This window comes from Alternaria incomplexa (genome assembly GCF_024043165.1).
Source record: "Alternaria incomplexa strain BMP 0042 chromosome Unknown scaffold_2, whole genome shotgun sequence".
Taxonomy (NCBI): Eukaryota; Fungi; Ascomycota; class Dothideomycetes; order Pleosporales; family Pleosporaceae; genus Alternaria; species Alternaria incomplexa.
The window spans coordinates 1920800-1947844 of record NW_026249851.1 but is presented as its reverse complement, the minus strand read 5'-3'; the positions used below and the strand labels follow the sequence as shown (position 1 = coordinate 1947844).

The 27045-nt window shown below is 53.8% G+C and overlaps 8 protein-coding genes across 8 annotated transcripts; 4 read left to right on the top strand and 4 right to left on the bottom strand.

Annotated features, from left to right (window-relative positions):
- Window positions 1-1001: 1001 nt before the first annotated feature.
- On the top strand, window positions 1002-4494 carry J4E90_002160 (uncharacterized protein; the record flags this gene model as incomplete). Its single annotated transcript, XM_051431741.1, has 6 exons — window positions 1002-1187; window positions 1240-1284; window positions 1342-1990; window positions 2039-3475; window positions 3528-4279; window positions 4327-4494. 6 exons carry the CDS (start codon window positions 1002-1004, stop codon window positions 4492-4494), a joined length of 3237 nt encoding a protein of 1078 aa, XP_051294875.1.
- A 640-nt stretch (window positions 4495-5134) lies between these two features.
- J4E90_002159 (uncharacterized protein) lies at window positions 5135-6973 on the top strand (the record flags this gene model as incomplete). The annotated part of the gene is made up of 4 exons (XM_051431740.1): window positions 5135-6194; window positions 6246-6316; window positions 6368-6462; window positions 6517-6973. 4 exons carry the CDS (start codon window positions 5135-5137, stop codon window positions 6971-6973), a joined length of 1683 nt encoding a protein of 560 aa, XP_051294874.1.
- Window positions 6974-7381: 408 nt separating this feature from the next.
- On the bottom strand, window positions 7382-8780 carry J4E90_002158 (uncharacterized protein; the record flags this gene model as incomplete). The annotated part of the gene is made up of 3 exons (XM_051431739.1): window positions 7382-7612; window positions 7697-8274; window positions 8336-8780. The coding sequence occupies 3 exons, from the start codon at window positions 8778-8780 to the stop codon at window positions 7382-7384; spliced, it is 1254 nt and encodes a 417-aa protein (XP_051294873.1).
- Window positions 8781-9421: 641 nt separating this feature from the next.
- J4E90_002157 (uncharacterized protein) lies at window positions 9422-11083 on the bottom strand (the record flags this gene model as incomplete). Its single annotated transcript, XM_051431738.1, has 2 exons — window positions 9422-10331; window positions 10383-11083. 2 exons carry the CDS (start codon window positions 11081-11083, stop codon window positions 9422-9424), a joined length of 1611 nt encoding a protein of 536 aa, XP_051294872.1.
- Window positions 11084-13583: 2500 nt separating this feature from the next.
- J4E90_002156 (uncharacterized protein) lies at window positions 13584-15897 on the top strand (the record flags this gene model as incomplete). Its single annotated transcript, XM_051431737.1, has 3 exons — window positions 13584-13689; window positions 13738-13923; window positions 13982-15897. The coding sequence occupies 3 exons, from the start codon at window positions 13584-13586 to the stop codon at window positions 15895-15897; spliced, it is 2208 nt and encodes a 735-aa protein (XP_051294871.1).
- A 1588-nt stretch (window positions 15898-17485) lies between these two features.
- J4E90_002155 (uncharacterized protein) lies at window positions 17486-18334 on the bottom strand (the record flags this gene model as incomplete). The annotated part of the gene is made up of 1 exon (XM_051431736.1): window positions 17486-18334. One exon carries the CDS (start codon window positions 18332-18334, stop codon window positions 17486-17488), a length of 849 nt encoding a protein of 282 aa, XP_051294870.1.
- A 2028-nt stretch (window positions 18335-20362) lies between these two features.
- Window positions 20363-21965, top strand: J4E90_002154 (uncharacterized protein; the record flags this gene model as incomplete). Its single annotated transcript, XM_051431735.1, has 3 exons — window positions 20363-20532; window positions 20644-21296; window positions 21352-21965. The coding sequence occupies 3 exons, from the start codon at window positions 20363-20365 to the stop codon at window positions 21963-21965; spliced, it is 1437 nt and encodes a 478-aa protein (XP_051294869.1).
- A 311-nt stretch (window positions 21966-22276) lies between these two features.
- J4E90_002153 (uncharacterized protein) lies at window positions 22277-26351 on the bottom strand (the record flags this gene model as incomplete). The annotated part of the gene is made up of 2 exons (XM_051431734.1): window positions 22277-23068; window positions 23118-26351. 2 exons carry the CDS (start codon window positions 26349-26351, stop codon window positions 22277-22279), a joined length of 4026 nt encoding a protein of 1341 aa, XP_051294868.1.
- Window positions 26352-27045: the final 694 nt, after the last annotated feature.

Sequence of the window (27045 nt, the reverse complement as noted above, 5' to 3'; positions counted from 1 at the left end):
CAAAGATCGGAAGAAGTGATGCGCGGGCTGGGCAGGATCCCACTCGTTCACATGTACCCCGCTAAAGGTGGAAGGTGGTCTTTGGGGGTACAGTAGGGTAGTGTTGATGCGGTTAGAGGATTTTGTTACAGGACGGTTCGCGTAGAGCTGCAGGCTCTCCCAAGTAGCCCCATTCAGCCCCAGTGTAAGGGCCCAGCATAGTCCCGGAGCATCTCAATCGAGATAGGTATCCGCGATGTATACGATGTGTTGTTGGCCCGGAAGCCGTCAGCGCGACGCGTTAGTGAGACAGAGGAGACGGCATAGGATATGCGGCATTTGTGACAGGCTTGCGCGCATGTCTATATATACGGCGGCCGGTTGCTCGGATGGCTAGTAGGCGCGGAATGAGGGGTTGCTATCGAGGTAATACGCGCAGGGCTGATTAGGGCTGCTTGCACTGAGTTTTGTTGGTTGCGGCTGCCCTGATGCCTTGCGGTGGGTTTCGGGTGGAGATGGAAGACAGTTCTCGGCTCTGACTATTGGCGGCTGAGTCGTGTGTAGATGCAGCAACTGGCAGCGGGCGGTATTTGTTTTTGGCCGTCTTGTCTTGGGCCATGCATAGAAGTCGAGCATAGTCGTCGATCACACATGGGACAGGCACATCCAGAGGGCCCAGCCGCAAGTTCCGGCAGGCGCTGCTCCTATCGACGCCGCAAGAGACACATTGCGGGCCTGCCCTCCCTCAGCTGGCTGCGCGTGCACATGTACCGAAGCTAAGGTATGCGGCGGCCCCCAAGCTTAATTCAATTCACTCTTGACCTGGCCGTCGTCAGCACTCGCAGCGCGTCCTTGTTTCTTCTACCCTTCCTCGTGATATTGCATGCTCTGAGCCACGTTCTGCCAACCGCCGGCGCGACGTCAAGCACTCCCTAGGCACTTGGCTACCGCGGTCCGGCCAGCACGTTCCGATTGAACGCGTAGCCACGCCGGCGCCGGGTGCACCGTCGACGTAGCCCACCATGCCGCGACCAGCCTTTACCAGCAAACTCTCCCTCCCCCACCGCCTCAAGCAGCAGTCGAGCTACACCAACGGCGCCAATTCCACCCCGACCTCAGTCCCCGCCAGCCGCACCGGCAGCCCCAAACTGCGCGCCATGAACGAGCAGCCCACGCCCGGCCTGGTCCTGAGGGCCAATGTCATCAAAGTGCGCCCGCCCACGCTTCCCCGCGGAGGAGCCCCAGCTAACAGCGACGCAGGGCAGAGACCTCGCTGCAAAGGACCGCAGCGGCACCTCGGACCCCGTGAGTTGTGCCCCGTCTGCACTGCTACCAAACTCCCGCTGACGTGCATGTCCACAGTACCTCGTCCTCTCCCTCGGCGACGAGAAATTCACGACGCCCACCATAAACAAGCAGCTGAACCCGGAATGGAACGAGACGCTCGAACTGCCCATCGTCGGCGAGCAGAGCCTCCTGCTCGAGGTCGTCTGCTGGGACAAGGACCGCTTTGGGAAGGACTACATGGGCGAGTTTGACGTCATACTCGAGGAGCAGTTCCAGAACGGCCTCACCAAGCAGGAGCCGCAATGGTTCCCGCTGCAGTCGCGGCGCTCCGGCAAGAAGAAGTCTGTCGTCTCCGGCGAGATCCAGATCCAGTTCTCCCTCATCGACCCCCTCAACCTCGCCGCCACGCCCGAGCAGATCCTCCAGAAGTTCTACGCCATCGCTGGACAAACACCGAGCCCCGACGAAGACGACGAAGACCTCCTAGAGCGCGGCGACAGCAACCTCACCGATGCCGAAGACGACGAATCGAGCGAAGACGAGGCCCAGGACGAATCCAAGAAGGCCGAAAAGCGAGAAAAGCGGCGGAAGAAGCTCAAGCTGGCTAGACTTAGAAGGAAGGTCAAGGGCAAGATTGCCTATGAATACTCCAGTACTGGGGACATAGCTGGTGTGCTCTTCCTGGAGATCCAGAAGTGTACCGATCTGCCCCCACAGCGCAATGGTAAGTCTCCCCAACAGCGCGCTACTGCCTAAACTTACACATGAATAGTGACCAGAACCACCTTCGACATGGACCCCTTCGTCGTAACCTCCCTCGGAAAGAAGACGTACCGTACCAAGACCATCAGCCACAACCTCAACCCCGTCTTCGACGAGAAACTCATCTTCCAGGTCTTACGGCATGAGACCAACTACTCTGTCAATTTCACTGTCATCGACAAGGACAAGTTCTCCGGCAACGACTATGTCGGCACCGTCAATTTCCCAATCGAAAAGGCCGTTTCCACAGCCCCACAGGAAGACCCAGAGACGGGACTCTACAGGCTACCGGAGCCATCAGACTCTCCTGGTATCTCTCCTTCTGATTCGGGCAGTTCTAAGAAATCCCGCTTCCGCCTTCCCATCTCTCGTTCTGCTTCGACCAACAGTCTATCTCGTCTAGGCCGGCCGTCTCTGAAGAAGGAAACTTCGACAGGTTCACTATCTGCGCAAGAGTCCAGCGCATCTCTGGGTGCTCCGCCAAACGCTGCTGCCGACTCCAACGGCAATCTTGCTGTCGCTGGCGATGTCAACATCAACCCGTCCTCTGTAGATGATGAGGATCTGAAGATGTATACTCTCCCATTGGAGCTGAAGGACAAAGAGCGCTGGGGCAACAAGCACAACTCTACCCTCTTTATCCGCGCAAAGTATCTACCATACAAGGCCCTTCGGCAGCAATTCTGGAGAGCCATGCTCAAGCAGTACGATGCCGATGAGAGTGGCCTGCTGGACAAAGTGGAACTGACTACCATGCTCGACACACTTGGCTCCACTCTGCATGAGTCGACTATCGACAGCTTTTTCGAGCGGTTCGCGGATGCTCACAATGGAGACCTTCTGCTTACGTTCGACGAAGCTGTCATCTGCCTCGAAGACCAGCTCCAGGCCACGGAGGCCAGAGACTCCCGAAAGAACGGCCTCGCATCAGGCACGCAGACTCCTTCGTTGGCATCCGGAATGCTCACACCCATCAACCAGGACAGCTCGACAACATCTATCCCAGTACTTGAAACAAACACTCTAGGAAAGGAGGGCGAGGAAGGCGACAACATCCAGATTGATGATCTCGCAGACGAAAAGGGAGAAGAACATGTTATCGAGATCCGTGAATGTCCCATCTGCCATCAACCAAAGTTGAACAAGAGGTCCGATGCTAATATCATTACACACATTGCTACATGCGCGAGTCAAGATTGGAGACAAGTTAACAACATTGTCATGGCTGGATTTGTCACTTCTAGTCAGGCCCAGCGCAAGTGGTACTCCAAGGTTATTACCAAGATCTCATACGGCGGATACAAGCTAGGCGCAAACTCGGCCAACATCCTTGTCCAAGATCGCCTTACAGGGCAGATCAACGAAGAGCGCATGAGCGTTTACGTCCGTCTTGGTATTCGACTGCTGTACAAGGGTCTCAAGTCGAACAGCATGGAGAAGAAGCGAAGTAAGTCATTCAAGTTCTGTCGACTACATGTCACTTACTAATCTGGTCGCAGTTCGCAAACTACTTAAGTCCCTCAGTTTCAAACAGGGAAGGAAGTATGACGATCCTGCTTCAGCCTCGGAAATCTTACCCTTCATCAACTTCCATCAGCTTGACATGTCTGAGGTGTTGTTGCCAACAGACCAATTCAAGAACTTCAACGAGTTCTTCTACAGAGCATTGAAGCCGGGTGCGCGTCCGTGCTCTGCGCCAGATGATCCCAGGGTCATCGTCTCCCCCTCCGACTGCCGAACTGTGGTCTTCAACACAATCGACTCAGCACAGGCTATCTGGGTCAAGGGTCGTGACTTCACCGTCGAGCGGCTGCTTGGTGATGCATACCCTGAGGACGCAAAGCGCTACCACGGTGGCTCTCTTGGTATCTTCCGACTCGCGCCGCAAGACTACCATCGATTCCACATTCCCGTTGACGGTGTCATGGATGAACCGAAGACGATTGAGGGAGAATACTACACCGTCAACCCAATGGCTATCCGCTCAGCACTGGATGTCTATGGCGAGAATGTGCGCGTTGTGGTACCCATTGACTCCGTCGCCCATGGGCGTGTCATGGTCATCTGCATTGGTGCTATGATGGTAGGTAGCACCGTCATTACTCGCAAGAAGGGTGAGCATGTGAAGCGTGCCGAAGAGCTGGGGTACTTCAAATTCGGTGGAAGCACGTTGCTGCTTCTCTTTGAGCCAGGTCAGATGCGATACGACGAGGACCTCGTAGACAATTCAAACGCGGCTCTCGAGACTCTTGTAAGTGGCCGCCTCTTGCGATGAGTTCGCTTTACTAACTACGACAGATTCGCGTCGGCATGTCCATCGGCCATAGCCCCAACAGACCAGCTCATGTTCCCGACATGCGCAAGAACAACCCCACCAATGAAGAGAAGCAGGACGCGAAACGCCGCATTGAGGGAAGCTTTGCACCTCCGGGCGTTAAAGGACCCATGCCTGGAGCTGGGATGTAGAATAGTCCCCGTTGAAGTGCAAAAGAAATGGAATACACAAAAGGAAATGGGCAGGCTTGGATATTCAACATTGTTCTGGCGTGTCTGGAGTAACGTGGTCATGAAAGTATGAGAGCATATGGATTGGCGGCACGGGTAGTCGCTTGTTCTTGGGCGTTTTTGAGCGGCTTTACCTTCGCTTCCTACGAAGACTTTATTTATATACATGCAGCGCAGCCGGTGCGGATCTTAAAAACCATCATCATCTTTTGACCTTGGCTTACTGCACCCAATACCGAGTGAGAGCAGCCGAAGTGAGAGCGTTCGTTGGTGTGGGGAGCGCTAAAGGCTCACGTGAACGCGCTAGTCCCAAAACCATTGTTTTGATGATGCTGGCGGCAGGTGCACACACCAGCTTCCTTGCTCCCGTGTGACAACCGTTCCCCTCCACGCCCGACGCCTAAGGATATTCGCATTACCGCCAAATCATTACGAGCCCCGGAGACCCAGGCATATACCTAATTGCACGTGTACCAGCCTCTCGCCGATCGCACATCTTGCGTAGCTCGCCCCGTCTGCGCTCGCCCGTTTGTCGCGCCAATGCACGCGCTTTGACCGAACTTCAACTCCCCGAAACTCCCGTGACGCAGCAACTGGACTCATGACTACCGTCTTCGCGCGCCCACCGCTCCAATCGCTTCCTATGGCAACAAACCGACCCACGACGCGACGAAGGAGCGCAAGACAAGCCTTCGACGACGATGATGCGCCGGCGCCGACGACCAAACGAGCAAAGGCGGACGTGAATGGGACGAGCAAAAAGGCGACTACTGCGCCAAAGAAGACAGCAAAGGCAGCTGCATACGACGAGGACGATGATGGCTTCCAGTTTTCGCGTCGCACGTCGTCGCGAAGGACTACCAAGGCACAGGCTGTGATGGCACCAGAACCAATACCCGAGGACGAACCAGCAACATTCGCGCGCGCAGCCGAAGCGCAACCGGCCAAATCTACTGCGCGGCGGAAGAAACAGCCAATCGCGGCCGCCGATCCGGAATCCTCAGACTCGGGAAAGCGTCGGCGTTCAGCGCGCATATCTGGTGACAGTAGGCAGCTGGAAGTGCGACCCAAGTCTACAGAACCTCCACCGGCGAAATCACGAACAAAGAAGACCGCGCCCGTGGAGAAGGAAAGGAAGAAGCAGATCACACCAGCTCCAGAGGCGCAGCCAGAGCCTAAGAGCGCGTATGCAGGCGTGCAAACCCCGACACACAACAAGATACAGGTCGCGAAGAAGCGCGATCCCAACGCTCAAAAGATTATGCTGCCCTTTGCGGACACCCCAGTTATTACGAGGAACAAAGAGATGCGGAAAGGCGGCAACAAAGATGGGTCGAGAAGGAGTAGCACAGGCTTGCGAGGGAGAAGGGCAAGTTCGCTGATTGACAGCGGCCAGTCGAATGGTGAGTCAAGCAATGATGCACAGGAGGGCTGGGCACAGGACCCTAACGGCATGGAAAAGCGCCCCTGGGGATTAGTGGATACTAACGATGTCGCAGCGCTACCGCACTCAGAGGTCGAAGTCCGAGATTTCTACAAATACATCGAGCAAAGCCTACCCGAACCACGACGGATGAAGCAGCTGTTGACATGGTGTGGGTCGCGAGCATTACCAGCAAAGCCATCAGGCGACGTGAAGAACGCGAACGCGATTATGGCTGGTATGTCTAAGCGAAGCAGGGCGGACAAGATGGAAACTGACAGGAGCACAGCGCGAGCTATTCAACAAGAACTCATAGACGATTTCGCAAGCAAACCCGAGCTTTCCGACTGGTTCAGCAGGGTATGGGGATCGATTGCATCGAGGCAAGAGCATGCGCTAATAGCTTTACAGGAAGAAGTAGCCCCACCACCTGTGGTAAAGAAGCCGAATCCTCAGAACGAGAAGAACAAAGCCACACTGGAGGAATTGGAGGAGGAAGTCAAGCGGTACGTCACAGAATCCGCGTGTTCTATATTTGCTCCATGCTAACAGCGAAGCAGCCTCGAAGAAGAGAAAGCCGCATGGGAAGCCATTGCATCAGCTTCGAAAACCAAGCCCCCGCCACCCGCGCCCTCAATACCGACATCAACACCTACACTATCCGAAATCGACACGTCCCTCCTCGATCCCGCCCAAGCCGCCATACTTTCCTCCCTCCAGTCATCACAAATACAACCACCAGCGTCAGCATTCACATTCACTTCGCCTACAGCACTACAATCACATCTCACGTCCCTCGCCGACTCGCTAGAACCGCATATCGACCTATTCGCAGACGGTGTTCATAAGATCGAACAGTACCGCGCAACGGCCGAACGGGTAGCGGATCGTGTGCTGGGTACTGCAGCAAAGAGGTTGGAAGAGCGGGATCGGGAAGCAAAGGAAAGAGTGGGCACAGAAGGAATTGGAGTCGGCGATATATTGAGAGGTCTTGCTGGTGTACTTGGCGAGCAATAAGAATAAACTTTGCTGTTGCAATCAATACCAAAGTTGCCGGCAGGAACGGGCAGGGATTGACAATCCGAACAGACACTCCTAGGAGGTCTTATGAGAATGATCTATGTGGCGCACTTTCTTTGACCCTTTTCACCTTGTTTTAGAGAGACACACTATTGACGCATCTTCGCATGGTGTTTACGGGCTTGGGAATGGACTGGGAGGATACGATATACCCTTCTGTTTTCTAGACTCTTTCGTGTAAATGTTTTCGAGAAGGATTACCATCACATCCGTTCTGAGCCACGCCAGGCAAATCATCTGATCAAAGTAGTGCGCTCGAACGTTCTTGAAATGTCATGACAGATCTCGTTTCCAGAACCTTACATCCTGTTCATCTCTCTATGTGTCTCCTTCAGTCACTCTCACTCAGCTCTTGACACACCACACAGCCAGCCTCCCAATCTCATCTTCAAGCTTAAGTGCGAACCCCATCGAGATACGCAGGAACAGCAAGCGCTGTTCCAGATATCGAAGGACTTCAAGCCGGGTATCGACGAGCTGCTCTGGTGAGCGACCGAGCAATTGGGTCCACGCAGCGTCCGAGAGAATGAGCTTACCGCTGCTGATCTGGCCGGTTTCGTCGAGGAGGGGACCGAGCTGCAAGGGTCGAGAATTAGTCAGGGAAGAAGACGAATGGGTGATTGTGGGAACAGAAGTAGACGAGGACAGGGAGTGACTTACTATCCTAGGATTGATTCTCAATTCAACAAGCTTCTCACACTGCTTGCAAATGACCTGTGTGCTATTGGCGAAGATGGGTATACCACAGCACTCATTACTCATGAGCATATTTCGTTTGAACGGCGTGACGATATTGAGTTCGGTGATGATGACGCTAAGGTACCCAGCGATGGTTTCTTTGGACCTTTTGCTCGACAGCGAGCGAGCGACATCATCTACATCCGCAAGTGTATACAGTGCTCTCACGGCTGCATTCTCGAACCCCTCGACTACATCTTCAGCGATGGGGAACGGCGGGTTGACATGTTCCTTCTTCGTCAGTCTTTGTGCTAGGGCTCGCAATCGCCGCGCATCACCCATGTCTGGGTCGATGTCCACACGTGAGTTGCCGCTGATTGTGAGCTTGGCCATCTTGTCGATGCGCCATCCGGGGTTCGAGATGAGGAGGACGGTTTCTGAGGGGACGAATAGAGAGGCCGAGTCGCACATGGAGGAGTATAGGGTGAGGAGGCCGTCGGATGTGTCGTCGAAGATGCCAAGTGTTATGAGTTCAGAGGTTGTGCTGTTGCGATTTATGTCTGTTGGCAAGTTAGTCGTGAATCATACTTGAAGATGTCCGCAGAGAGGAGAAACACGCACACTTCTTCCGTGCACCAATACTCTTCACGCATACGAGTAGTTTCGGCTCTTCGATATCATAACCACCATCAGTAAATGTCTTCAGCGTCATCAACCCACTCAGCACTCTGTTGTCCCTCACACCATACGGTCTTTTGAATCTCGTCCCGTCATCGCTATTCTCATGCACCATGACATGGCAGTGCCTCTCGCCTTCGGGGAATATTGTGGTGAATAGCGGCGCAGTATTCGGTGCTAACGAGTTATACTCTGAGGAGTTCGAAATATGCACCGTCCACACGCTGAGCAGCTGCCCGAGCTTGAGCTTATACTGGGTATTATTATACCAAAGGCGGACGGTGAGTACTCCGGTGTCGTCTGCGAGCAGGATTTTGATGCATCCTTGAGCTGCTTTGTGCGATTTGCTGGGTTTGGATTGGTCGTTGAAGTAGACGACGCGGCCCATGAGTGTGAGGTTGCAAGGACCAGGTTCAAGGGTGTCTAGGTCTGCTTCTTCGTAGTCGAGAGTGGGCTTCCGTACATTAGCGATGGATTGAGGTTCATCGAGGGAGATAAATTACAGCCCATGTACCTGCCGTGGTCGCTCCTTCCGTAGCAGTGGATTGTACGTCCTCTGCTGTGAAGACATCGCTGCTTTTCGTAGGCGAAGATGAGAAGTAAGACTGTATTGACGAAGACGCGGGCATTTTCTCGTTTGATGCGAGTTGCAGGTATTGGTGTGGGGGTCTCTGAAGTAACTTATGACGTGAGGATCGAAGCAGGAGCGTTCCTGCCGTTTGCGTAAGTGCGACCCGCGTCGGACACACGACGAGGAAGTCGCACCATCCACACCAGAATCTGCTGTCTCTCTTATGTGCACATACATGGGCAGTGAAGCGCATGGTCTAATCATCACTGTTAGTTCACCCAAGACGGACAATGTTGCATATGGGTGCGAATTTCGTAAACAAATTTTCATTGCTTTAAAGAGAGTAGTGAGTTGGTCAAATCAAATCGTGGGCGGCATGTGCTTCTAGAGCTCAAGCATCGTCTGCCAGCTGGCACCACTCAAAATGGGACATACCGACCGTCGTTTCGTCATAAAACCTAGAAAAGCTTGTGCTCCAAGGTCATGTCGTTCTCCGGCTCAAGACCGACACAGGCGCGGAAGATGTTGGTGAGAGCCGCGCGCTGCTTGGCAAGAGCGTTGACAACAGGGGTGCCAGGAGGAGTGAGGGGGGCCTTGAGCATGTAGCTGAGGACACTGAGCACGCTGTGGAAGTTGTTGAACTTGCCATCGCTGCCTTCGGCAGTGTGGGCCTTCCACTGGACACGGGTCATCATCTCAGCGACCAGAACCAGATCGATGATCAGAGGTGAAGCCAGGAGAGAATCCTCGCAAACGTTGAACAAACTGATGGTTTGGTGGCCGTCGAGGAAGATCTCCGCGTAGTACTCGTCAAGAGCGCGCTTGTCGTCTCCAACAGCAGGCATGTACTTGATGACGACGCAGTGGTCGGGATGTTCGCCTTCCTTGTACAGGACGTTGTTGGCAGCGACCATGTCGTCGACAACGTTGGACTTGGAGATCTCCTTGGAGCGGAACTGCTTCTGAGAGCTGAGGTTCATGCCGTCATTGTTGCCCAAGTGGTTGTAGGAGGCAATTGAGGTGAGCTTGATACCGGCGCTGATCATGAAGTCGACGAGGGCCGACTTCATCTTGGTCTGACCCGACTTGAAGTCATCACCGCCAATGAAGGCATTGTGCTTCTCGGCAAGCTGGATAGCACCAGGAACGAATGTGTTCTGGGGAGAACCGTTGATGAAGGGAACACCCTCAAGAATGGAGGCCACAGCAAAGACAGTGGACGGGGAAACCTCTTCGTGGCCAGATTCGATCGCTTTGAGTAGGTTGTCCGCCGTGTCGTTGACGCCCTCGACGATGTCGGCATAGCGCTCAGTATTAGCAGTCCACTGCACAATGACCTTGTCGAGACCGTTGGCAGACTTGAAGTCACTACAGTATCGTCAGTAAAGTGGGATTGATGTGCATCGAGTCTTGGCTTACCGGATGTCCTTGCGGATTTGCTCTACATGGGCATTGGAAGCCTTGGTACCTTCGAGAACATTGTCGGCACGCTCCTCCTGGTTGGCAGCAATGAAGTCCGGGTAGTATATACTAGGAAGAGGCTTCATGGCGCTCATCTCTTTGCGAACAAGAGACTTGAGGGACGGTGACAGAACCTTGGCGCGGTCCATGGCTTCAGCAAGGTTCATCCCGCTAATGTCCCATCCGCCAACGACGAGGTCGTTGGGGTGGACCATAGGCAGGAGGTCATGGAATGGGATGTGAATCTCTTGACCAGTCTTGCTGTCGACACCGAGCTTGGTGGTAGATCCCATGATGACCGAACCATAGTAGTTAGCGCCACGCTTGCCCTCCTTGGTCTCCCAAACGAGGTTACGCTTGTTCGCGATGATGCCGGCCGTGACCGTAGTACCGTTGTTGCCGCCCCAGCCAACCAGCATAACACCGGTCTTGGGGATCTTGCGGTCGACCTTGAAGTCGTAGAGCGTCTCCTTGGGAATTGCAACATACTTGCCGTCGTCGTTCTTGGTAACGTCGGTGGTGCGGTAAGTGTACTTTGACTTGATGGTATCCTCGGTGTATTCTACGTTAGGAGAGCTGACGACAAAGAGATCCTTGGGAGTTGCCTTCGCTTCGAACCCATTCGCGTGACCGACGCGTTCTTCTGCGTGTGGTGCCATGATGATTTAAGTTCTTGTTGAGTTGGTGAACTTAGTTGCGGAAGTCTAAATCCGACGCTGCCCCAGAGGGAGAAGTGCGTCGGCCGGCGAATGGGTTGTGGATCCTGTCAAGTGTAAGTAAAGGCGGTCCCCATGGGGTTATGGCGGGGCACATACGAGCTGAGGAGATTGGAAAACGTCTTGACAGCTGGGCAATGGCCCGGGGAAATCTGGGTGTGGTTGATAGAAGGGAGAGAGATTGCAAGCTTGACAGTGGGCTGTTGTTTACAATCGGTGGTGTGCGGTGGGGTGAGAAACGAGGGAGAGAAGTCGCGATATAAATGCCTCCCGTGTCCGGCTGACTTAGCAATAATCGTACGCAATCGCTCCCGCTTCCTGCCGGACAGCGTGTTCACCCACCGCTTCTTTGCCTGTACCTTCCATACTCCCCACTTTTCATGCTAATGACTATCGCCGTAGCCGTCTTCGGGACGTACAACACCAATGGCGCGTAGCCGTGGTATTCGCGATGCTCGCCTTGCCCCACTATTTCCCTCACTACCTCAACAAGCAGCAGCGACAACCGCAGTAGGGAAGGTGACGATGTAAGCGACGCGACGAGAGCGCTCTGTTGGCATTAAGCGAAGGAACATTGCATGGACAGCTGTCTCTGCATGCTCGAGCGTACCGCTGTGGGAACTGTTTAATTCCTCCTATGAGCTACGTACTGGCAGGTGTGTAGCTAGTGCTAGAGTACCTAGGTACGGGTACGGAGATACGGACCCCGCCATCACGTGCACAACACCACAGAGAGGGGATCTCGGGAGCCGGGTGTCGATGTGTAAGAGTTTTCAGGCATATGGGAATTGGCCTGGCGCCAGAATGGCAAGTATGGCATTTGGACGGTGTCTGAGCCACGGACTGTTTCAAAGCACGGTGATGTCGTCAGTCAAGCACTGTGGTAGCACTCGACACGCTGTGTGCGTCAGACATGTTTACGGAACGAAAAAAAGACACGCGACACAATCCGCAGCGTATTTTTGTGTGGAGTCTCGGCGATGCAAGACGGCTACTGTTGACAGATGACAGATGCTGCTTGCTGGCAAAGTGTCTACACGAAACCAGTGTTGACATTATTTTCTTGATGTTATTAGCCGCGATGGCCAGCAACATGGGGGAGACCCTGGGGTCGGCTGGGAGAACGACGAATGCGGCAACCTGCATGGGAAGTTTGCTGATCGACAATCAGCCTCGCCGTTCGCCAAGGGAACCATGTTAGGCCACCATGCTGCATGCAGACGGAGACAGGCACGCAGGGAGATGGGTCTCCCCAGGGCAGCAGTTGGCGCAACGGCATGCGAGCAGTTCGAAACTTCCAGCACCTGCGACATGTCAAGCACTGTGTGTCGCGGGCCACGCCGACGTGAGAACATGGCTGATGGGAACATTGCGGACGAGAAACTGTTGACGTAGCGAAAGGGGCGCTTAGTTATGGATAATTTGTATCTGCAGCGTCGATCGACCAACGAGAACGATGCCGCGTGTGGCCAATCAAGGCCGAGAGTAATGTCCGGCCCTGGTGGCTTACCAGCGCATGGGCAGCAGGCGACCAGAGCCTCAAGCCACCTGCTCGTCGCTGCAGGACTTGGCTATACACGGTGCACGCATCTGGCAAACATTGTTGCCGCGATTTGCGACCTCCTGGAGCTTGCGAACTCTGTTGGTCTTGGGTCGCAACCGTGACATCGTCACTGCGACGGTGCTGGGTCCGAGACTTTACGCCAGCGACTATGGTTTCATCGCAGCCGGCCGCCTCTGGTGCGTGCAACTGACACGGAGAGGACCACACGATGTGCCCATGCCCAGGTAGCTAGGTACAGGCCGCCGTCCCGTGCACATGGCCATCGAATCATGGAGGCCGCCGTGCTCGACCACTGACGCCGCATCTCAGGGACGCGCGAGTTACGTGCAGGACACACAAAGACGCGCAGAAGGGGGCGCGTCGTCCCTTGCGACTGGCTGGCGATTGGGTGTTCATCTCTAATGCCGATCAGCCCTGTTGTGCTCAGCGGGCTGTGGGTGGCCGGCGCTCAGACGCGGTCATTATCTATCTCATGAGGATAATTCATTAGCATCAAATACCCAACATTGCGCGTGTCGATTGTGGGGCCCAGCAGCCTCTTAGACCGCAGGATGCAGCGAGGCTAGCCTTTATCCCGCTGCCGTCCCTGGCTGCTAGCCACTTCAGAACTGTGCCCGCATGTGCTTCCCCTGATTCAGCAAGGCCCACCCACACCGTTTCTGAGGATCCAACAACCCTGCACCTTTGTTTCTCGGCGCTCCCGCCCATCATCCGTCCTCGACCACCGCCGCATACCTTGCCTGCTCCCACTCCGTGCCACCATCTTCGAGATAGCCTTACGACGATATTCCGCTGGACGTGAACGGCCTTAATACTGAATGTCCAGGCACGAACCGCCTCGGACTCCCTCTCTGAACCAGCTCTGGACACGCGCCCAACATGGAACGAATGAGCACGCTTCCGACTATCAAGTGTTCATCCTGCGCGGTGGACATTGACATCCTCCATTTAGCCGACCATGTCTGCGCTGCAGCACCCCCAGCGGGTGAGTACGCCACGAATGCACACTATAACACTCACTCATCAGTTGCAGCAACGCCCGCTCCTGAGCCAATGTCGCCCACCTCGACTATCTCTATGGGTTCCCCGCCCTCTATACTGTCGCCCAAGATGAACCGCGCAGCAACCTTTGGCGGTCCCACGTTCAGCAACCGGTCGGAACGTCCAGCGCAATCGGGGCGCATGCCTCCCCCGCCCAGAATCGATTCAAATGCAGCGAGTAAGCATCCAGAAGAGTAAATCAATTTGAGTAGTAGACATTGTGCTGATCTGTTTAGACAAACCATTCCGGCCGCTGGAACCATCGCCAATGAGCAACCAAGTTGACTACAAGAGTCGATCCCCAGGTCTGGCGCCACCAAAGTCTCCTCTCAAGATGAACCGCAGCGTGACAACTCCGGTTGGGCGACCCATGGCACCTCCATCGCCTGACTACAGTTCCAACTTGGACTGCGCCTTTCCTCGATTTCCCTCCAAGAACGGTACCCCTAAGAGTGCCAAACCTCAACCACGAGAACGCCTGGAACCCTTCCAGCAAAACTATGCTCAACCGAGCCCTCTATTCGCACCCCTCAGCCCCCGGTTTGATGGTGGAGAGAACATCGCCAAGCGCATGAACAGCATTGCACCAGGACCCTTCGACGGAACGGCAGACCGAAGGCCGAGCACATCAAGCGCAGCAAGACCATTCGCGGAAGAAGGGCCGGCGCTTGGGCATAGAAGAATGGGCACAAATGGCAGTATCGCCAGTAATAAGAGCGTATCGAAACAGCGCACTTCTACAACGTCAAATGCGTCGCGGGGTTCAGCATACTCCAATCGCAGCATAGGTCTTCCTGCTCGCCCGAAGCCGGGCATGGGTGGAGCCAATGCTCTGCCACCACTGCCATCCTCATCCGAACAGGCTGAAGGTATTGATGCTTTCTTAGACCGCTTGCAGAAGGAATCTACCAAGCCTTCCAGGGCTTCTCAAGAAAACATTGCAAGGTCAATTCCGTCACGACCGAACAGCAGAGAGCGGAAAGAACCCCCACCAAGACCTAGGAGGCCATCAGAGAAAGATCTACCGCCAGCAGACATGACCGATCTCGACCCCCCGGAGTTCATGTCTCTCTCAAACAACATGTTCCCTTCTCGCGGCTCAAGCCGAAGTGGCTCGGAAAGCGACATGCCACGAGGTCTTGCGCCAACGCATTCCTTACGTCCACCGCCACTAGCAGCTTCTGGGCTCGGTGATGCGCCCATGAACGCACTCCACACCCCTTCGGACTCTGGCTTCTCAGACGATTCATATGCCAGCTCGGGCTACCGTAGCATGACAAGCTCCAGATCAAGCCCTCCGGAGTCCGAGGCAGCGCACTCACGCCAGACTTCCAAGATCAGTCGTCCTGACAACATTGTCGAGGAGAGTGTTGAGAGAAGCGCAAGCCCGGAGTCCTACGCCGAAGCACGGCCTGTTCGAGCGCCGAAGAGTTACATGCGGCCCGATGGTGCGGAGCCGTACCCAAGGTCGCTTTCACCGGGATATCGCCAGGACACGTTTCCGCCTGGTGGATATGCAAAATACCCTGAGTCGCCAATGGACCCCGCCATACAGATGGGCGCGTCAACACCGCGTGACACGTTCGAAAGAGAGCCGGCAACACCCCAGGACCCGGCGCAAGTCAATGTTAGCCCGCCAAGACGCATGGCCGAGCCTGAACCCCAGCAACAAGACGTGCGCCGGCCTAAGGCTGCCAGCAAAGGCAACTGTCGTGGGTGCTCAGAGCCAATTGTTGGAAAGTCCGTGAAGGACTCTTCTGGCCGCCTCACGGGACGCTACCACAAGCATTGCTTCACATGCAGAACGTGCGCCGATCCCTTCCCGACAGCGGAGTTCTATGTCTTCGAGAACTCGCCATATTGCGAACAGCACTACCACAAGCTCAACGGATCTTTGTGCAATGCCTGCAACCGGGGCATCGAAGGCCAATATCTCGAAACCGACTTGCGCCAGAAGTTTCACCCAAGATGTTTCACGTGCACGACCTGCCGCATCGTCCTCCGCGACGGCTACTTTGAAGTCGCTGGCCGGCGGTACTGTGATCGACATGCGCAAAGCGCCGCAGCACCTCCGAGAAGTAACCTAGGCCCGGGCAATTACAGACCGCGAAACCTCCAGAAGCGCGGTACAAGGCTCATGATGATGGCGTGAACCATGTACTTCTCGCATAACCGTTGTCGTTGCTTCTTCTTGCTCATATTTTGCTTTTCATTTGTCACGTCCTTTAGCGATCTGGTTTTTGTTTGGGCCTTTTGCATGAATATTCACCCTCTTCATTCTTTCTGATACCCGGCCAGTCCGCTGTTACTTTACCATATGTTCTGCGTTATACCCCTTACTCTATACATTCGCTACATCTTATAATTGTCTTTTGTATCGATGTTGGATGGTGGTCAAGCACCGATTCTCGGGGTTGCTTTGGGTGGTGCTCGATATACTACCTTTTGTTGGAAGGTTTCAGTCGCTGGAAGACTGTTCTTACTTTGTTAATAACGAGGTCCGACTGCACGTGTACATATATGTAACATACCTAATGTTTACTGCTCACCATGGTGGGCTTATCAATACCGACTGAAAGAATACTTTGCGTTGCCTTGCTGGGTGATGTTTGTCGTTTTCGCGGTACACGTAGGTGGACTCTTGAGTGTTTTGTCCAGGTAGATGGGCGTTCCCGCATACGTGGTCGATCTTGGAAGCAAAGGTCAAATCTAGCACCAGTTGACGCTATTTCAGTACCTGGATACCCACAGTAGTTCTAGACTCGTGTGTCTGTTCAATCGGAGCAGGTCTTATAACGACATCTCCTTCAAGAAACCCTATCGCACTCTCGCCATGCTCTATCTACTCCACAGCATCATCGATATCCTAAACGCTGTTACGCTTGAAGAGCAAAAGAACATCAGAATTGAATAAGCCAGAGAGGTATATAACCATGTCCGCCATGTGCTCCATTACTTCTTACATAACAACCAAAACAACTCTACCAGAATCCAGCTACAGCATTTACTACCGCACATACAGCAGCACTCTACAGTCCACTCCATCGAAATATAATCATACACATAACATGTGCGATATCCACCAGCCTCTGTTCAGCGAACAGATTGTTTGCCTTCCAAGCTCTTCCAAGAATCCCGAGCCCAACCCTCCTGACACTCCACCTCCAACACCTCCGGGCGGATACACGCGTGTAGGTACTCGTAATATAGAAGACGGACGGGGACCAAAAGCTAATTCTCGTACAAGAGTCTCGGCCTTGAACCTCCAAGGCCTCTAGAGCCACCTTCAGGTCGTCCCACATCGCCCTACAAGCAGCGAGGAGACCTTGCGCTACCAGAGCCCTCTGTAAGCATTACATCAACAATCTGATATGCAAGTGAGCTGACCATCTACCAAGGACTCGCGCACTGGCACCACACCACCACCGAGGCCCAAGACTCCACCAAACACACCCAAGAAGTGTTCCGCGGATTATAGTTCCAACTCTCCCAGTCCATCTTCAGGCATGATCTATGTCATGGCTTGCGCTTAAATGCTCAAGCCCAATGTTCGGCTGAGAATCATGAGTGAACGGAAGGGGGGAGACGCATAGCTATGGCTATGAACAGTGATTGCGCATGATGATCATTGGCAGCTCTGCAGTACATGTGTGGACTCTATAGCTCCCAATGATAAATTAAATCCTTTGAAATATCAATGATTGCCTTACAACAATCCCAGCAGCTGCTATCACCTAGACTTACTTCGTAGCAATGACCACCCACTGACTAGCTCTCATCCAAACTTCCTCACCAACCCTCTTCGTTCCCTCTTGCTCCAAAAGATGCTTCACCAGCAGATTAACTGCCTCGTCCCACCTCTCACCATCTGTCTCCGCCCACCCACCTATGCCACCCAGATACGCCCAAGATTTCTCTGCCCAGTCTCTCAAATCGCTAGTCTTCGCCCAAGCCTCGCTCTTCTCTACCCTCATATTTGCTCGCGAGAAACCCGCCTCCAACATCACTTTCTGGATCTGCTGACCGTCTTTCCAAAGTATAGGCGGGGCGGGGTACGATTTCCCTGGACGGAGGGCTTGATGCACGAGTGCGAAGGGTGGGAGCCAGGTGACGTCCTCCCAGCAGTTTACTACTGCGGTGCCGCCGAGTTGCAGTGTGCGGTAGATTTCTTTGGCGCCGTCGAGACCGGCGGAGCTGGTGAAGAAGATGCCGATGTTGTTGATTGAGTGGGTGAAGTGGTCGTCTGGGAACGATAAACATTCAGACCTCTGGTTTGATACCTCGATGGGCCAGGAGTTCTTCTGCACGTCTGATTGGAGTGCGTCGAGGAAGACTTGGTCGATGTCTGTGGCGTGGATCTTAAGACCTGTTGGCGTCTTCGAGGAGAGAATCTTTCGAGAGACTGTACCAGCTCCACATGCGTTGTCGTGGATGATGGCATTCGGAGGCATGGGTGGAATGAGCGAGAGGTTGTGTGCTGCGAACTGGGAAGTCACGGCACCACCTGTAGCCTCGTACACATCGACCTTGCGTTGGCCTTCAAGCAGGGCAGCGACTTGCCTTGGTTGATGTGGGGAACTGGAAGTCATAATGATAGCTTTTGAGGTTTCTGTCAATGTATGTTTGAGTGGGGTTTGATGTGCTGAGCATACAGCAAGACGGTTGCCTCTGCGTCTTATGTAGTCATCTCTATAGCGCCAAAACGCCATGAAGACATGAAGATTACGGCATACATACCGCGTCGGACGTCTATGAGACCGACGAGTCGAACTTAGTCATACTGCTCTGTTTTTACACGTTTATAGGATAGACTAGATTGGCTGGTGGCGTTGAAGGCTGACATGCGTTGTGCTTACGCCCAGCTACACTCCACTCACGGAAATGACTTTTCGCGAGAACGCGCCAGTGATCCAGGCGTTTTCAGAGCTGCAATCGACGTGGTAGTGTTGTGGATCAGAGGTGATGTACGAGCGGACATCTGGAAGTAGCGCCCGGAGGAGGCTCGTCCGGACATGTCGGATCCGAAACGGTTTAGGCGCAAGTCCGCCGTCCTTCTCTCCTTGTCGCGAACAACGCGACTTTGGAGCACATGTCTACCATCCTTCCTCCAGCGCACGAATTCAGCATTTGACACGTAATGCCAACACTTACGTATCCCCATCTTGCCTCCGTGGGTCGTTACCAATCGATACTGAGCTTGCGCTGTGACGGCTCACACGAGCGCGAACCTCCGCCTGCCCAGCGACCTGAGGCTCCACCAGCAGTGCCGGAGAGCCATACTCGCGCGCTGAGACCTATAAAGATGGAGAGACTGGACAATATCGCCTGTATGAGGAGGAGATTGTAGGCTGTAGATGACGCGTTGGCCTCCCCGCTGCGTCGAGACGCGACGTGGCCGGGCAAGCTTGCACGGTCATCACATGCTATCGATCTGATCAGATGAACTGTCATTTATATCGTACGCAGTGTGGTGTGGTGAAATTATAGGCTCGAAACAGTTGCGCACCTGGAAAAAAGAGACCCACGGCATGCTCATCGTGAGCGCAAGCACGCGGGGATAACTTGATTCATCTATGGTCCTGCCTAGATAGGCATCTCCATTGACACAACTCCCAAAAATCATGTTCTGTATAACACGATGCTGCGAGGAGCCTTATCGAGGTAACGTTCCGGTTATTGGACACCATGCCTTCTGACAGGCGCTGTGCGCCGTTGAGCAGGAGTACAGACCTCTGTCTCTGGATGCCTCCTATATATCACCTCATGGAAGACAGTTTCGTGCCGTATGCTCAAGCAATGCCAGGCAACATGCTCTCATATCTTCTGTTTTTCCTCTCTTGTATAGCCAACGCCATTGCTCAACAAGCAGGGTAAGACAGCGGATTTGTCTTTTTTGAACCCGTATTGTACATTGCTCACTCTCTCTCTAGACCGGTCTACTCACCTTTGCGACCACCTTCCATCCCTCTCGCAGTCCGCTCCCCATACACTAGCGCTTGGAGCACCACCTCCGGCGGCAGTACGCTTAATAGTCGGAATGTCACCTTCTGGACTGGCGATCCCATAGGATGGAGTGGCATCATACGCGTAGACGGAACGGCTTATGAATACATGGGAGACTCGCCCTCCGTACAAGGCCTCGAGAAAGCAACTCCACTTACCGTATCTTACGACTCCCACTACAGTAACTTTACATTCGACGCTGGACCTGTGCGAACAGAGGCGCGATTTTTCTCTCCTGTTCTACCAAAAGATCTTTGCAAGAGCAGTATTCCGCTCAGCTATCTGGAAGTCGAGTTTGTCGCCACCGATGAGCTTCCGCATGATGTACAGCTCTACTCAGACATCGATTCTATCTGGCTTGGGGGCGGCAACGCATCATTCAACTCGACCATTGACTGCCCTGGTGAGTCTTTTGGCGAAACTCAATGCCCGCCCAAGGGAACGGAGACCCCCGACACATTGTTTCATTGGTAAGTTGTTGAATTAAAGTATGTTCAGTATAACTCTGACCAGCTTCAAGGGAAGCACTAATTGTAGATGAGCTTTCATGGGCCGATCGTGGCCATAAGCAAGAACCATACTGGGGCAGCCTGCACTACGTCTCTTCTCCCGGCATGAGCACCGAATTCGATACTGCGAACGGTTTAGCAACCACTATACGACGTCAGTTCGTCAATGGCGGCACAGTGGATAATTCTTTCGATCAGAATCAGTCCCGGGGACCATCACCTGATCAAATGCCAGTGTTCGGTTTCTTGCATAAATTTGCGTCTAGTCAATCCGGGTCAGTACTGTATACTGTTGGTACGACTCAAGAGCCTGCTGTGAACTACCGCACTACTAGCGGGGACGTCGAGCTCCGACCATGGTGGCTTACGAGCAACTGCTATTATAGTACCAACAACATGATCCGTAGGCATTACAAAGACTACGCAGCTACCGCAAAAGAGGCCAAACTTTGGACCAGGAAGCTGCGAAATGACGTAGCATACTACTATGCCCAGGATAAAGTTACAGATACGCATGCAGAAATATCTTCGCTATCAGAAGAGGAGTCGTACTACGCCATCGTCGCACTTTCTGCCCGCCAGATCCTGGCCGCAAACGTCCTCACAGAATCTGCCGATAACACCACAGGTCCAACTATATTTCAGAAAGAGATCTCATCAGACGGTAAAGTGAATACAGCAGATGTCATCTACCCTGCGTTACCTTTCTGGCTCTATGCAAACCCAGAGCTTCTTCGCTTACTACTCAAGCCCGTCTTCGAGTTCCAGGAATCTGGACTCTATCATGAGCGATACGCCATGCACGATATCGGGCGCTTCTACCCAAACGCCATAGGCTACTACAGCTCTACCATTCCCGACGAAGAAGGAGAAGAAGCGATGCCCGTTGAAGAGAGCGCGAACATGGTTATTCTGGCAGCTTCGTACTACTTGGCCACCAACGACACAGCATTCCTTGTTAGCCACTACGATATCCTCAAGCGATGGTCGCAATACCTCATAGACAATTGCCCATACCCTGAGCATCAGACCACGACAGGTAAGTACAAAGCAGCACGTCAACACCAAGAACGTTTTCACTAACGAGCCTGAAGATGATTTCAACGAACCCATCGCCAACAACACCAACCTCGCAATAAAAGGCATCGTAGCCCTAAATTGCATGAGTGTCATTGTCGGAGCCCTTGGCGAAGACGGCTATGCAGCAGGCAGATGGCTGCGCAACGCGGAATTCTACTATACCCTCTGGTCCGAATCAGCCATGGACCCCTCGGCCTACCACACTCTTCTCGCTTACAACCTGCCTGACTCCTACAGCATCCTTTACAACATCTTCCCCGCCCTACTCTTCAATCTGCGTGCAATCCCCAAATCTCTCTTCACCATGCAGTCAGACTTTTACCCGACTGTCGCCCAGAAGTATGGCGTTCCCCTCGATAACAGACGCCTGTGGACCAAGAGCGATTGGGAGATGTGGGCTGCGGCTACGAGTCGACCTGAAACAAGAGCCTTGTTTGTGAACTCGTTGGCGAAGTGGATCAATGAGACGAGTACGGACAAGGCGCTTTCTGATCACTTTATGACGACGGGGGATGGGGGTTATACGGATTACCCGTTTGTGGCAAGGCCAGTCGTTGGGGGGCATTTCGCGCTGCTGGCGATGGGTCTTTTTGGGAGACATGGGGTTCTGGATGGAGAAGATAAGTAAGGTAGCTGGGTAAGATTGTCAATGAGATGGTGGAAAAGTCATGTCACGACATTACTGCACATGCTGGAGCTCACCCGGGATGATTTGGATGGTATCATGTTTCGTATTCATATCGCGTCGATGCGATCACCAGTTGCCTTCTCTACTTCCCATTTTCGCGTCATTCTCAAACCATGCATTCGAACATCCTTTCATGTCCTTCTAGTGCTATCTCATCGCGCAAACTTTTCGCGGAAAATGGGATCTAACGGATGGGAAGGATCGCTTGGGTACTTGTTAAGGTACAAGAGAGGGGGCCTAGTTGTGCGCCGCTAGCGATCACGCTCCTTGAGCTCCTCTGCAACAGCCTTCAGACCCTTTTCATGTTCCTTCTGGATCTGATCCCAGTACTGTGCCCAGACGCGAGACTGTGAATCGTCCTGACCGATACCGGCTTCGGTGCCCATTTGCTTGTTAAGCTGCATGGACACTTTGAGTACTCCCTTGGCGCCTTCGTGAATCTTCTCGATCTCCTGCTTGACAGCGTTCTCCTTTGGCTTGACGGCAAGTACAGTGCGGAAGTTCTCGGCAAGAGAATCCAGACGCGAGCGGACCTGGTCTGGTGCAATGACCATGAGCTTGGTGAGCATGAGGTTGCACAGAACTCGGATGTCATGCTCGTCGGTAATACCAGCGACAATGCGATCGAAAAAGTCGGAGACCTCGATGGGTGACAGCCGTGCAAAGGCCTTCTCGAGAAGAGCATAGAGGGTCTCGTATGCGCTCTTGCGGATCTCTAAGCCATCGTCGACCTTGAGCTTGAATGGACCCATTTGCACCTCGCGAATAAGCTCAGGCTTGATGACAGTCTCCTTCATGGCCAGTGGAAGCAGCTGGTCGAGTGCAGGGAGGATAATGTCAGGCTTGTTGTGCATGGCGGAGTTGAACGTCATAAGAGCAAGACGGCGATTCTCGAGATCAGGCTCGTTGAGCATCTGTACAAGCATGGGCACAACGATGGGGCGGAGGTATTCGTCGTAGGCTTCATCGGTATCGGTGAAGGTGTATCGTAGAGCAGAAATGACCATGGCGCGTAAGCTTTCCTTGCGGTCGTTCAAGAACGCCTAGATTATAAGTTAGCTGTTGAAAACAAACAGTACTATGAGGGCTTACCTGAAGTTGAGGAAGGTACGTCTTCGGGTCAATGATAGTAAGCCTGCCAATGCACTCTGCACCGATCGCTTTGTTGTCTTCGAGCTGCGAAGCAACAACGAGGTTTTCCCACAGTGTTGATGTGTACGGGATGATCTCCGACTCCGTGTCGTCATGCTGAAGGACTTCCTTGATAGCGTGTAGGAACAGATACTGCGGTGAAGAAGGCTGTCCCATAGATGACAGAATAACGGGAAGATATTTGCTGACACTTCCAGCACCGGCTCTGCCAAGCGCAACAGCGGCCGCAAGTGGTACGTTCTCCGACTTAGCAGAGAAGTACTTGATGAACAACTTGGGATCAATGGTAGATTGCGAACCAAGGCGCAATGCAGATTCTCCAAGCACTACCAGGGCAAGACACTTGCGCTTATCGTCTTGTGCCGTCTCAAGCTCGGTGATGAACTGCTCAAGTTTTACGCCAACACTGTTGCCACCATATACAAGCAAGTTACCAATGACCTTGCCTACCACCTCTGGATGCCCAGATACACCGACTTGTTGTAGCAGTGCTTGCATCAAGGCCTTTCCGGCGCCTTGCTCTCCGATAGTGCGTACTAGCTGGAGGAGTGCATCCAACGGCGTTCCGCTTATCGAGCCTTGAGCGACTTGACAAAGGGCATCGTTGAGGCTGGGCGTCATGATGACTTGCGCGTCGTCCTTGACGAATGTAGCCAGGATAATAAGAGCTGGTCCCAGGAGGTGCAGATCACTGGCGTTCAGCAGCGGAAGCAGCATCTCCACCACCTGTGCTTTTGTCTTGTTGTCGAGTTGGCTCCGTGATAGCGAATTCAATGAGAGAGTGCGTAGCGCGCTTAGGCTGGCACCGCGTAATACGCGACTGGCTTTCCGTAATTGTGCAGCAAGTTCCAGTGCGACATTCTGTACCCATTTGGCTGACAACTCATTTTGCGCCTTGGTGTGGGCAGCGACAGAATCAACAGCACGTACTGAAGCAAGCCTTGTCAATTCGTTCTTCAGGCGTTCTACCAGAAGTTCAAGTCCAGCCGTTCGCTTTGGCGAGGAGAGGAGGCCTTGTTCACCAGAGCTCCTACCAAGCAACAATCCAAGGACGTGAATAGCACTCCGTCGAACTTCCACGTCGGCGTCGTTCGCTGATATGCGGTTGACTAACGCATCGAACAATTGCTCTAGATGCTGCTGGTTCTCCGTTCCTGCTGTAGCAGCTCGGGGAGGTGTGAGGGCCTTGATGACCTGCTCTGTTGCTGCCAGAGCTTCGATAGACAACTTGCTGTACTTATCCTTGACCCCACGGAGGAGCGCGTCAATGATAGCCGCTACATATGGCTGGATGGATTTGGACGAGTGAGTATCGGCGATGGCTCCTATCAACTGCAAAGCTTGGGTGCGTAAGGTGTTAGCGGTAGCGGAAGCACTACTTGTCGAACCGCCAGTAATCTTCGCAGCTTCTACAACAGGGTTGATTAGTTGGTTGAGGTACCCATCGAGACCACCACGCTGGGTGATGACAATGTCCTTGATCAAAGAGATGGACGCCTGCTTTGTGGTAGGCGGGCATGATGACTGCTTCAGAAGCTGCGCGATGCCCTTGACAATTTCCGGGCTGATCTTAGCTAAGCTTGCGCGAGGGCCGACGGGAGGCGTTCCAGCTGGTGCGGGTGAAGCATACCCCATTGACAAGGACGAACTGCCCTGCAGATCAAACATACTGGCATCGCTACCGCCGCGACGACGCTTCTTGCTTGGCGGTGGTGGCATTGTGCCACTCTGAGGAGTCTCGTCGGCGAACTTGACAGGCGAGGGTCCGTCACCCGACTTCTTGATCAAGTTGGATAGAGTGGCCAGGACCTCCAAGCGTACGTTGTCTTCCCGCTCTTTGAATCGTGTTATAAGCGCTGGTGCAACCCGGTCGTAGAGAGTTCCGTCGTCGAGAAGATCGCCATTACTCCGCGTCGAGATCAGAGTGTAAAGTACCTTGGCCGCACACCTACGGACCTTCCAGCTTGCGTCCTCGTCGTCATCATAACCCGTCTCCTCTTCAAAGTCATCGCCCTCGAGCGCGTCTTCTTCGTCGCTTGGCATGTCATCATCGTCCTCGTCGTCGTCGTCTTGCGCCAGATTAGGGTCGTACTTGAGGTAGCGCGTCGCGGCTTCGATGGTTTCGTCGGTGTACATGCGCATGTCTTGCGGGCAGGAGGCAAGGAACCCGTCCAAGGCAATAAGGGCGGCTTCGAGCACCTCGTCGATTTCGGGGTCGCGCTCACCCTCGTCGTCTGAGACATCCATCTCCTCGTCTTGCTCCTGTGTGCTCAAGGCGCTCAAGACAAAGGGCGCCAGCGTCTTTAGGTAGGGACCAAATTTGCGCGGGATCGACCGGGCCATGGAGCCTAAGATAGTAATGTACAGCTTCCGCTTGCTGCGAGTGAGGTGGGGATCGCGCAGAAGTTCGATGACCTTTGAAAGGAAACTGCTCAGAAGCTGGTCTGAGAAGTAACCGGCCAGGACCGAGATGGCAGTGACGGACTTCTTCTTCATCATAGAGCTAGCCCGGTCGTTCTCGAGAATGGCGAAGGTGATCTGCTGCAAAGCCTGGATTTCTACATCCTGCAACATAGGACCAAAGCACTTGGCGACTTCGATGAGAACGTCAAGAGCGTTGCTGTCCGAGCCCTTCTCCAGGTCTGACTCCAACATGCCCTTGGGCGGTTGTGTCAGGCCCTGTTGTGCTGGTTGTATAACATTGTATCCGATCAGACGTGGTATCAGGACCCTGCTGATGGCGCTGTATGCATCTTGTACCGACTTGCTGCGCGCAGCACCGGTGGTAGGACGGGGAAGGGTTATGACGACTTCGCGGAGGGCCATAGCGGGTATAGACTGGTCGACCGTGTTGCCAGTGGGAAGCGTAGAGAGCTTGTCAATCATGACAGGCAGCGTCTTATCGCTGATCTTGTTGACGAAAGGGCCCAAGCACTTGATGGCCTGGTTCTGGACCTCGCCATTGGTGTCGACCAGTGTTGTGAGGAGACCCTCGACCGTCTTGGCCGAGACGACATCATCGTGTAGGAGGAGGCCGGGGTGAGCTATGAGGAGGATGTCGTGCAGGTCGCTCAGGGCCATGAAGCGGAAATCGGGGTCATCGTCGGCGAAGCGAGGGAGCAGCTGGGCGACATTATGGGAGGTGGGGTTGGGCGGGACCGAAGAGGGCGCCATGGCTGGTGTTGAGAAGGCCTGCAGCACTTCGCGCGTCTGGTATCACAGATGTGAGCCCGCAGTCTGGGGCGCGTGTGGTGTGGTGGGGCAGCTTTGGCGGGGTTGACGGTGCTGTACAGCTTCAAAGTCGCGGTGGGGAGCGGAAGGGAGGGAGAGAAGGGAAAAAGCTTGTGAGGGAGCTGCAGTTTTAGTATGCGAGGGAGGCACCAGTGGCCGGGTTGGAGGAGCTTTTGGACAATTGTTGCCTGCGTCGCTTTCAGAGCTCCAACCCGCGCACGGCCTCTGTGCAATTACAGGGTATCCAAGAGCTGCTCCAAACGCGTAAACACCTTATACAAGGGAAAACTCAACACCCTAGAGCCTACATCAAGATCAAGACACGAAAAGTAGACGACCTGACGTCAACGTAGGCTCTAGAGTGTTCAGCTTTCCCCTTGTGTCAGGTGTGAGCAGATGGCATTGTTTTCACATAATCTCTTTCATTCACAAAGCATAATGAAACACTCTTACGCGAGCTCTACGGATAATGATTTGATACCACGTGTACAATCGTTACGCGATGGCTCTGCAGCCTCGCGCAGGTTCGCGAGTATTCGAGGTCGAGCACACGTGATGCAAGAACGCGGAGCTAGACCTCGGAAGCAGGGGCCACAATGTGACGTACCGATAATTCTGACTGACGTGATCTTTCTCT